Source organism: Poromitra crassiceps (genome assembly GCF_964638095.1).
Source record: "Poromitra crassiceps genome assembly, chromosome: 17".
Classification (NCBI taxonomy): Eukaryota; Metazoa; Chordata; class Actinopteri; order Beryciformes; family Melamphaidae; genus Poromitra; species Poromitra crassiceps.
Genome location: NC_139635.1, coordinates 38,291,252 through 38,303,751, shown reverse-complemented (window position 1 = coordinate 38,303,751; position 12,500 = coordinate 38,291,252). Strand labels below are relative to the sequence as shown.

Here is a 12,500-nt window from a genome sequence, read left to right as displayed (position 1 = left end):
GTGTTCGTGGCATGTTTTATGCATTTCATAATTAGCGGGAGAGTCTCCGGGGAGGGGCGAAGTGCGAGGCTTAGCGGGGAGGGGGATCGCTTATTTCTGTGAGAGGTGGCGCTCGAAGAACTTTCAAGAGCTTCATTTGAAAGGCAAATCTTAGACGGGAAAGTCATTGCGGGAATTTCTATGAATCGATATTAGGACAGAGAAAAATGGTAATATAAGAGAGCCAGCTTCTACTGGTATGAGGGGTGGAGGAGGGGATCCGTTGAGGGTGTCTCATATTTATGGGGGAGTTAACAATTGGCAGAAAAAAGCATCGCAATCTCAAATCTCATCTGGTGCTTACTGTTGCAAAGCAATTGCCGAACATATACGATGTGATGGAATTTGGGCTCTTGGGAGCGAATGGCTACCGTTTCTGGTAGAGAGAGAGAGAGAGAGAGAGAGAGAGAGAGAGAGAGAGAGAGAGAGAGAGAGAGAGAGAGAGAGAGAGATAGGCACCGGAGAGCAAAAGGTAGATAGAAGAGAGATGAAAGGGAAAGGTTAGAATACTGGAGAGAGAGAGAGAGAGAGAGAGAGAGAGAGAGAGATAGGCACCGGAGAGCGAAAGGTAGATAGAAGAGAGATGAAAGGGAAAGGTTAGAATACTGGAGAGAGAGAGAGAGAGAGAGAGAGAGAGAGAGAGAGAGAGAGAGAGCGAGTGAGAGAGAGAGAGAGAGAGAGAGAGAGAAAGAAAATAAATAGGGCAGTGAGTGAGGGAACTTTGGGAATGCTGTGAACATGACTGGGAATTGAACAGGGCTCTCCGGTGTGAAAGGCAGGTGTTTACACCCTCCATCCACGCTGGCCACAACACCCTTACTGGCCACCGAAGAAAACATGAGATCCAACATATATTTTTGTTTCAGAAACATGATATTCTACGTATCCATGGATTGCAGAAATATACAATCAGCATTTTATTCTGGAAACCAGGCTGCTCCTCCTCTCATTTTCCACTCCCGTCATTCCTTTAGTCTCCTCTCCTCCATCCCTCCTCCCCTCCTCTCACCCTCTGTTCTGCACATCTTCTTATCACACCTCTCCCCTCCTCTCACCCTCTGTTCTGCACATCTTCTCATCCTCTCCCCTCCTCTCACCCTCTGTTCTGCACATCTTCTCAACCTCTCCCCTCCTCTCACCCTCTGTTCTGCACATCTTCTCATCCCACCTCCCCCCTCCTCTCACCCTCTGTTCTGCACATCTTCTCATCCTCTCCCCTCCTCTCACCCTCTGTTCTGCACATCTTCTCATCCCACCTCCCCCCTCCTCTCACCCTCTGTTCTGCACATCTTCTCATCCCACCTCCCCCCTCCTCTCACCCTCTGTTCTGCACATCTTCTCATCCTCTCCCCTCCTCTCACCCTCTGCTCTGCACATCTTCTCATCCCACCTCCCCCCTCCTCTCACCCTCCCATCCCTCATCTTTTCAAAGCCTGTCACATCCAATCATTTCCCTATTTTATTCCATCTCCTTAAAAAGCTATAGCTAGTTTGTTGTGTGATTGAATCCTGGTCCATCCATTACAGGTCAATTTCCTGGGAATAATGTATGATATCATACGTACAATCACAGGAAATGGAAAAATAAGGGGGAAATTGAAAGCACTTACCATGGTGTGGCGACTGAACCATCAAAATAAAGGTCTGATGGGATGTTCTTGTAATATAATCTAGAGATATTGTGTATCACTTGTTGGCTGAAAACCAAATATCGACAAGGAATTAAAGAAAGGAGACTTGTGTTCACTTCAGACTTACGAGCCCTAGCTTTGTGAAACCTGCTTGATGAACGTGAACAATGACCTGACATGAGAATCAGTTGAGTTTTCAATGGACTACAGGGAAACTGTAATAGAAGTATGGCCAAATCAAAGGAAACAACAACATAACGTTTATTATCATGTCTTCTCAGTGTACAATCTTGTTGGATGCAACACAATGTTACTAACATTGCCCAGAAAACATTTCCTGGGCGTTTCCTCAGTAGTATGCCATACTAGCAGACTCTGAATTGTTGATGATCCTAGTTCGATTCCAGGCCGAGACGCTTCCACAAGATTCTATGTTTTGGGGCTGCGAGACTCTTGTTTTTTTTTTTACACTTATTACTAAGCAGGTAATGAAGTCTGCGATGTGTAGCTAGCTACGCTATCTGATTGCATATCCTGATCTTGGCCCTTTGTATAACCGAACAAAAAGACAAATGACGTAATACACAAGGTGGCACAACTTTAAATTGCACTAGCTTTACCTTTGGGCCATGCAACACATGAGACAACATCTGCATAGCATCCCATTCATCAAGTTTTCATCCGCTTTAGATGCATAAATACATTAGTTTGACAGATGACTTTGCTAATTGCTGCTTCAAACTCCGCAGTAATCTCTAGGTGCGGCAAGCGAAAATTAAAAATGCATCAGTATTGTTTTTTTCCCCACGTCTGAGACCGCATTTATCCACGTGAAATTAATTATCAATTTGTTTGTGGGATAAACAGGGAATACTCTGCATCCCAATCCACTTATAGCAGCTTCTCTGCTACTTTGCATATAGCCATTCCGAAATGTCGATTCGTCCCCGAAGACGCCGCCCCGACGATACGGTTAGTCATCGGCAGGGAAGATGAACAGCGAGCCTGTGTTTTTCTGAAGGGCTTTTCAAAGAGTCACCTCAAAGTGGTGAGAACTTGTCCTTGTGCTCTGACTAAATGGAAAAGCTCTTGTCGAAGGAGGACATTTGATGTGAGTCAGAGATGGAGGAGTCACACTCCAAGAATACCGTGGGTCGTGATGTATTTAGCTCGGCCCTGCTAACACCACTGATCTGTGCAGGAGGAGGGCGATGACATTCCCGTCCAAACACACGAGTCGGCGAACGGTGTCGGGAGAGACGCAACCGACGCCCTGACGTTGATCTATGGCGCCACTTTGCACATTCTTCACTCAAGGTGGCACCACAAGGTTGTTCCAGCTCTCGAGCGCCACCTCACAAAGGATCTTCAATCACTCGGAAAGGCCTTTTAATAAAGTCATTTCAATTTTGACCCTTGCCACCACGAAAACGTATATAGCTGTGATCGTCATCGTTTTGACGGCTATATCTTTTTTGACATTTTACAAGGACACTTTGCAGCGGGTTGGCTTGGTACCAGGGTCAATGGCCACACTTTATGAAGCCAACCAGGGAGTCGGTGTACATTTCAAGTGCTCTGATGATGAGAGTAAGAAACCCCTCTTATGTTTGATTCATGAACTTTTGCGAGAACTTTGATTTGAGTGCCGGATCCAATGTGGAAAAAGGGCCCTCTTGAGAGCACCTGAAAGATAGCCACATTTCCCTGGCGTCATCCAAAGAATAGAGAAAGTGCACTTTCGAAATGTTTCACTGGAGTCTTGCAGGGTGATAGGCAGGCTACTTGGGAGTAACTGTGCCATCATGAACAAAGAAAGAAATATCACTTTTCTTTTTTCTGATTCCCCCTCCATTTTCTCGCCAATTGTACCAATTGGCCAATTTCCCCCCTGCTGCCCCGCTCACTGCTACACCCGATCTGGGGAGAGCCGTAGACTAGCACCATGAGGATCACGCTATTCCCACCAATTCCCTTCCACCCCGAACAGGCCCCCCTGACTGACCAGAGGAGGCGCTGGTGCAGCGACCAGGACACCTCAATCCGGCTTGACACAGCCAATGGTGCCTGTATGGACGCCCGACCGACCAAGCCGGACGCAACACGGGCGCGCGAACCTGCATCCCTCGTGTTGGCAGGCAGGGAATCTACCGCTACACTACCTGGACGGCCGTCTCATACTCATTTCTAGCGTGCCTCGCATGCTTGGCGTGTTGAGAGATAGGCCTACTGCAGGGGCTTAGGCAATTATGGTCAAATAACAAATTCAGAAAATATGTAAATTTCTTTATTATTGACCTTATTCACATGGCGGCCATTTTGGGCAGTCAGAGGTAGTAAACTCTTCAACACATGAGTGAGGACTTCAGATGGACTGAACATGTATTACCATGACAAGGGGGCTGGTATTGTTTTCACTGTGTGAGTGTGTGTGTGTGTGTGTGTGTGTGTGTGCGTGTGCGTGTGCGTGTGTGTGTGTGTGTGCATGCGTGTGTGTGTGTGCGTGTGCGTGTGTGTCATCAAGGCAAAATGTGGTCTTGGAGACACCTACAGCATTGTAGTGGGAACTACCACAGAAGCCGTTTTGAGTACTTTGTCAGGTGTTTATACTGAATGTCATTGTCTGTGAACAGTCTGTGGACAGAACTCTTTAAGTCTTAAATGCTGCATCAGGTATCAATGGGTTAAGTTGCCTGGGTTGCGGCTAGCAATCTCATGAAGAACAACCACACCAGCTGCTTGAATTTAGCAGGGGATTGTTTTCTAGATGTTTTTCTCTGTGGGGAATCTGTGAAATGATCATGTGTGTATGTATGCTGTGTTCAAAATGGCTAATATGCGTTCCACAGAAAGCGGCGACGCTATCACTGTTTTTGTTATCAAAGTAAGAGCTCACCAAATGTTTCTCTCTGTCTCGTTGTTCACCTCCAGGCCAGTGGGAGGTGACTGTCAGAAGAAATGCCGGTCCCAGGTGCCCTAGTACATCACCACCGGGACCATGGCGACACCTTGGCCAATGAGAAGAGAGAGGAGGTGCTCCCATGGCTCCGCCCCCCTTGCTAGATGGTCGGCGCCCTCCTTGATGCTCCTATGGCTGGCGTGGGCGCTGCTGTGGCTGCCGCGGCCCACCCGAGCTGAGCTAGGGGGCGGTGGCGGGGGACAGGGAGGGAAGGCGCTCCCCGGCTCCCCGGCCTCCTCTTCCTCCTCCTCTTCGTCATCGTCGTCGTGGGGGTTCAGCACGAGGCAGAGCGGAGGGCAGCTGGATTGGCTGCTCTCAGAGAAGGGGCCTTTCCACCGCTCTCCGGAGTACAGCGAGTTCAGAGAGAGGTTCCAGCAGGGATTTTCTACCAGATACAAGATTTACAGGTGAGAGGAGAAGTTTGCATGCTTAAGTTATCGACTTTAAATTCATAAAATGTCTGAAATAGTTTTTAGATGTCTTATTAAGATAAAACAATCTGCAGAAAAAGTCCAAGCCTTATTCTACAGTAGGTCTTAAAGAGTCTACTCTTTAAGACCTACTCTCTAAAAATGCTGTATTCTGAGGGGCTGTTCACTTATAGAATTTTTCCCCAACTCCCAGCGGCCTTTTCCAACTAAAGGAAAAGGGAAGTGGCCAATAGGCACACAGGAAGTGCTGCAGCTGGTGTTTTCCCCCCGTCAGAGTGGAGCACTTTCCAAAGTTGAGACATTTTCAACTTCGGAAAAAACATCAACGTAAACCGCATTTTTCAGTCGTCCAATCGAGATGACAAAGATGCTGGCCGTTTCCTATAGCAACCAGAAATATAGAGAAAGTACTGGTGGAGAAATAGGATGTTGTAATCAGGTCATTTATGTTAACAGCGATCATAGAGGCAGTATGGATTATACCGGACATGTAGCCTGCTGGAAATATCTTGTAAGCCTTTGCTTGTTCTGCTGCTAGGAGAGCTAACCAGCTGAGCTGTTAACCTAACGTCAGGTGACATTATCTGGCCTTGTGTTCTTATTTCTCCTCACAAAAAGCGCTCCAGGCAGTGTTTTTCCATGAAGAAAGGAGACGAAGAATAAAGAAACGTATACAGTATGTGATGTGACAGCCCCCTAGGTTTGATTCTAAGATCTTAAAAAGTCTTAAATGTGGCTTTCTGAAAGCTGCAGACACCTTGAAGTGTGCCTGTGATTATAATGGAGTAAAGCTCGTTACAGATTAGTTCAGAGTGTGTCTGTCAGTGCCTGGTCGATGGGAGCTGGCCTCTCAAGTCAAGTCCCTGAGACCGCCCTCAGCACATGTTTATGTTTATGTTTATGTTTATTTGCACACAAATACATAACATACAGAAATCATTTTAAAAAAATTGCTTATTGTGCAGGAGAGGTTGGAAGCCAAAAATGGCTTATAAAGGTACCTCCCCCATAGCAAATTCAACAGATATATTTAAAAAAGGAAAACAAATAAAAAGAAAGAACGAAAGAAAGAACAGAAAAAATATTACATAATAGTATGGTTTATAGACTAAACAATAAAATTAACAAAATCTAGAATTAGCAAGGAAATTATACAACAAGTTAGTTAAGTTAAGAAACACAACAAATTAAATAAAATTACAGTAGGGTCCTTTTCAGATGTTTCTTGAATGATGATAATGTAAGTATTGTTTTTAGTGATGGAAGTAAATTGTTCCAAAGAGATGGTCCTCTGTATTTCAATGAGTATTGGTTAAGGGAAGTCCGACAAAATGGAAGATGAAAGTCCTTAGAGTGTCTTGTGGAATATGAATGTATGTCTGAAGAAACTTTAAAAAAATTCTGAAAAACAATAGGTAAATCATGCGATAGGTGTACATATTTATACATGAATACACAAGTCTGATATATGTTAACATTATAAATTGACAAAAGTTTGTATTTACTGAAAAGAGGAGCAGATGAGTCACATCTATTAGCAAAACTAATCACTCTTAAAAATTTCTTTTGGATTAAGAAGATCCTATTGAGATACGTGGGACAAGTGGCTGCCCACACAGTATTACAATACATAATATAAGGATAAATTAAGCTGTAATAAAAAATTAAAAGACAAGAATTGTTGATGAAAGAACGAACTCTACTCAAGATACCAATTGACTTCATAGTCTTTTTACAGACAAGTTCAACATGGTATTTCCATGATAATCTTTCATCTACTAAGACACCTAAGAACTTGATGTATGGAACCTGAGTTAATTCAATGTTGTCTATGAATATTTTAGCTTGTTCTTTTATGTACTTTTTATTTTTATTGCAAAATATAATAAAATTTGATTTATTTATGTTGAGGGAGAGTTTGTTCTTTCGAAACCATTTAGAAATAGATGACAGCTCTTCATTTGCTTCTCGAATCAGTGTGCTGAAATTTTTATTTGAACCAACAAGACAAGTGTCATCAGCAAATAAAAGAGGCATTACATGTTTACAGACCTTAGGAAGGTCATTTATGTAAATCAAAAACAAGAGAGGTCCAAGGATGGAGCCCTGAGGTACTCCACAAAGTAGCTTAGCTCTATTAGAATTATGCTTATTAATAGATACATACTGTTGTCTGTCCATATAATCATGCAACCATTTTAGAGCAACATCTTGAAAGCCATATTTTTGTAATTTTGTAATAAGGATATTATGATCGACAGTGTCAAAAGCCTTTGACAAGTCTAAAAATATACCGAGAGAAAATCTTTTATTATCTAATGCTGTAGAGATGTTATGAACAAGCTGCAAAAGAGCCATTTCTGTTGACATTTTTTTCCGAAAACCGTATTGATGGCTATACAGTATGTTGCTCTCATCCATATGTTTTTTAATCCTTGAATATACTAGTTTCTCAAGAACTTTAGAAAAACAGGGTAAAACAGATATGGGCCGATAATTTGTTAATATGCTAGAATCACCTGTTTTGAAGAGCGGTATAACTTTAGCTACTTTAAGGTCACTTGGTATAACCCCTGTTTTGAGTGATAAGGTTAAAACATGGGTGAGGGGCTCGACAATTGAGGAAATTACTTTCTTTACAAGACTAGATTTTATTTCATCGTGCCCTGCAGAGGAGTCTTTCAATTCCAGTATAATGTCATGCACTTCTATAGAGGTAGGAGGGTCAAACATACTTATGCTAGGATACTGCTCCCTGAAATTTTCAAACAGGGAATCATTTGTATTATTTATATTTCTTGCCAAAGAGGGACCAACATTTACAAAAAAATCATTAAAGCCGTTTGAAATATCGGCAGGATTACTAAAATGTCTCACACCATCAGTTAATAGAGATGGAATAGGTGTGGAGGCCTTTTTCTTGTTCAACAATTCATTAATGAGATTCCATGTCGTCTTTATATCATTACGTGATTGTTCAAATTTGGCTGAAAAAAAGTTTTTTTTTGCAGTATGCAGCAATTTAGTGAAGTGATTCTTATATTTTTTGTAGAAACCGATGTTAAATGGAGTAGGGCTAACAATACTTGTTTTATATAATTTATTTTTTATAATGGAGGCTTTTTGTAGACCTGGAGTGATCCAGGGCTTAGATCTTTTGGACTTACATTTCCTGTGAACAAGTGGAAAGCATTTTTCAAAACAAGATGTAAATATATTCATGAAAGTGAGGTATGCCAATTCTGCATCATGTTGATTAAACACCTCTTCCCATGAAACCTCATCCATCAAGGCTTTAAACGAGGCCTCATTTCTCTTGGTAAACTTACGACAATTCATACTCACATCAGGATGTTCTTGAGGACTGGTTTTGTTTAAAAAAAAATTAAATATTGGAAAATGATCAGAAATGTCAGTCAACAATAACCCAGAGTTGATTGTATGCTCAAAGTAATTTGTAAATATGTTGTCAATCAAAGTTGCAGATGTATTGGTTATCCTAGTTGGTTTGCAGATGAGAGGGTAAAGATAAGCTGCATAAAGGATATTCAGGAACTCAGATGATAAATTAGATTCATTTTTAAGAAGATCAATGTTGAAGTCTCCAAGAAGAAGGCATGCCTTTCCCTTGTTATTGATCAACTCTACAATAGAAGACAAAACATCATTAAATATGCCAACATCAGTATGAGGTGGCCGATAAATACAACCAATTACAAGACTTCTCCCACCAAAAGTGCTAAAGCTTGGTATTTCTATGAAAAGTGATTCAACCTCGATGATATCAAAACTATTACTGAGGTCTTTCCTCTCAATGAACTGAAAATTACTGTCAACAAAAATAGAAACACCGCCACCTCTTTTGTTTTTTCTACATGAATGCACCACATTATATTGAGGTAATGAATAAAAAGATGCTGACTCATCATTGAGCCATGTTTCTGATAGAGCAATCACTGAGAAGGTATGATGTAATGTCGACAGGTATTGGGTTAGATGGTCATAATTTTTTGGTAAACTGCGTATGTTTAGGTGAAAAGATGAAAAAATATTTTTTTGCCCTTGGTCTAGTAGACTCTTGTAGAATGAATTAAACTCTTCTTCGTTGTAGTAATTGCATGGACCTTGGGTTCTTCTTGAGTTGAGAAAGTTTTTATCAGGATCAAAGCAGTCATTATACATCATTCCCTCACTGTCATTAAGATCATGCGGATTAATGGCCAATTCTCCTAATGAAGTAGAATTAGACTCATTTACATCACACATGGTAGGTTCAGAAAAATTCCTATGAGAATGTGTTCTCTAGACAACTAGAGACTTGACATTTAATAGCTACAGTATATAGACCAATGAGGGGAGATTTATTCAGAACGGGGAGGATGCACAACTAGTTGATCATATTTCAAGTAGGCAATGTTCCCCTTTCTTCTCTCTTCTCTGAGTTGTGGTAACAGTTCCTTTCGTTTTATGCGGACATTTTCAGAGAAGTCTTCATTGATGAAGATGTTGGTGCCTTTGAGGGTTTTTGCTCTCTTCAGAATTTCTAGCTTGTCTTTGTATCGAAGTAGTTTAACCACAATCGATCGGGGACGACCACCATGATCATATTTTCCAGTACGATGAGCCCTTTCAGTTTCGATAAGCTTGGAATCTATTTTGAGGTGGTCAGATAACACTTTCTTTGCCTTGATCTCAGTCTCACTCCAGGATTCGGATTTTGAATCCGGCACTCCATCTATCAGCAGGTTATTTCTTCTCGATTGGTTTTCCAAATAATCTGTTTTTGCAAACATATTATTCATGGTAGATTGGTAATTAGCAAGGCTATCAGAGATGTCTTGGATTTTTCCAATGCTGCATGCTTTGGAGGCCTGCAGATCATCCAGGTCTGCCTGAGAAAATTGGAGGCTAGCTTTAAGATCTTGGATGTCTCTGGACATACTTGTTACATCTTTGACAAGACTGTCCATGCGGGCAAAAGTAGAATCGACAATCACTTGTAAGCATGATTTGTAGCTCTTTTCTTGTTGGTCAAGTAAGTCCTTGTAAAAGGTCTTTTGCTGTTCAAGCAACTCATGAACCATAGACATGGTGGCAAATTTCTCATTGTTTAGTTCAGGCATTTTGAACAGTGAGGTGAAATTGAGGAGCTTACTCAGAGAAGAAGGTAGCTGTTAGCTGGGCTGCTGGTGGTTGGGCTACTGAAGCCTGCCCTGTCCTGCTGGCAGCTGGTAGCCTAGCCTAGCTTACTGGTAGGGCGGTGTCAAAAGATGACACCGCCCTCAGCACATCAAAAGATGACACCGCCCTCAGCACATCAAAAGATGACACCGCCCTCAGCACGTTAAAAGATGACACAGCCCTCAGCACTTTAAAAGATGACACCACCCTCAGCACGTTAAAAGATGACACCGCCCTCAGCACTACACCACCCTCAGCACATTAAAAGATGACACCACCCTCAGCACTACACCACCCTCAGCACTTTAAAAGATGACACCACCCTCAGCACTACACCACCCTCAGCACTTTAAAAGATGACACCACCCTCAGCACTACACCACCCTCAGCACATTAAAAGATGACACCACCCTCAGCACTACACCACCCTCAGCACATTAAAAGATGACACCGCCCTCAGCACTACACCACCCTCAGCACTTTAAAAGATGACACCACCCTCAGCACTACACCACCCTCAGCACTTTAAAAGATGACACCGCCCTCAGCACTACACCACCCTCAGCACATTAAAAGATGACACCACCCTCAGCACTACACCACCCTCAGCACATTAAAATATGACACCGCCCTCAGCACTACACCACCCTCAGCACTTTAAGAGATGACACCACCCTCAGCACGTTAAAATATGACACCGCCCTCAGCACTACACCACCCTCAGCACTTTAAAAGATGACACCGCCCTCAGCACTACACCACCCTCAGCACATTAAAAGATGACACCACCCTCAGCACTACACCACCCTCAGCACTTTAAAAGATGACACCACCCTCAGCACTACACCACCCTCAGCACATTAAAAGATGACACCACCCTCAGCACTACACCACCCTCAGCACATTAAAAGATGACACCGCCCTCAGCACTACACCACCCTCAGCACTTTAAAAGATAACACCGCCCTCAGCACTACACCACCCTCAGCACATTAAAAGATGACACCACCCTCAGCACTACACCACCCTCAGCACTTTAAAAGATGACACCACCCTCAGCACTACACCACCCTCAGCACATTAAAAGATGACACCACCCTCAGCACTACACCACCCTCAGCACATTAAAAGATGACACCGCCCTCAGCACTACACCACCCTCAGCACTTTAAAAGATGACACCGCCCTCAGCACTACACCACCCTCAGCACATTAAAAGATGACACCGCCCTCAGCACTACACCACCCTCAGCACTTTAAAAGATGACACCACCCTCAGCACTACACCACCCTCAGCACATTAAAAGATGACACCACCCTCAGCACTACACCACCCTCAGCACATTAAAAGATGACACCGCCCTCAGCACTACACCACCCTCAGCACTACACCACCCTCAGCACTTTAAAAGATGACACCGCCCTCAGCACTACACCACCCTCAGCACATTAAAAGATGACACCACCCTCAGCACTACACCACCCTCAGCACATTAAAAGATGACACCGCCCTCAGCACTACACCACCCTCAGCACTTTAAAAGATGACACCACCCTCAGCACGTTAAAATATGACACCGCCCTCAGCACTACACCACCCTCAGCACTTTAAAAGATGACACCGCCCTCAGCACTACACCACCCTCAGCACATTAAAAGATGACACCACCCTCAGCACTACACCACCCTCAGCACTTTAAAAGATGACACCACCCTCAGCACTACACCACCCTCAGCACATTAAAAGATGACACCACCCTCAGCACTACACCACCCTCAGCACATTAAAAGATGACACCACCCTCAGCACTTTAAAAGATGACACCACCCTCAGCACGTTAAAAGATGACACCGCCCTCTAGGGGTGTCAAAAATAATCGATTATAAGATGCATCGCGATGCGGACGTGCACGATTCTGCATCGATTCACAAATGTCAAAAATCGATTATTATTATTTTTTTATTTTATTTTTTTATTTTTTAAATAATCAAATAAAATATAATGGAAGTGCATGGAGTTGTTTATTTTAATTATGGATCATAATACAATGCAATTCCAAATGCACTTTTATTTTAAAAGTAGCCACACAGTGAGAAAAAATAAAGTGAGAAAAAATAAATCATGTATTGCGGAAAAAAGTGATGCATCGATTTAAGATGCATCGAGATGCATCGAGATGCATCGATAATCGTACTCGAATCGAATCGTAGCCCTCTGAATCGTAATCGAATCGAATCGAATCGTGAGGCCAGTGAAGA

The 12,500-nt window shown here is 42.8% G+C and overlaps 1 protein-coding gene across 1 annotated transcript in view; it reads left to right on the top strand.

Annotated features, from left to right (window-relative positions):
• Positions 1-4,668: 4,668 nt before the first annotated feature.
• Positions 4,669-12,500, top strand: part of brinp2 (bone morphogenetic protein/retinoic acid inducible neural-specific 2) — a gene marked incomplete at both ends in the record, with an annotated part of 146,393 nt that continues 138,561 nt past the window's right edge. The window contains one exon of the mRNA XM_083653471.1: positions 4,669-5,036. Coding sequence (XP_083509597.1) covers positions 4,669-5,036 — 368 coding nt within the window. The remainder of the gene's footprint in view (positions 5,037-12,500) is intronic.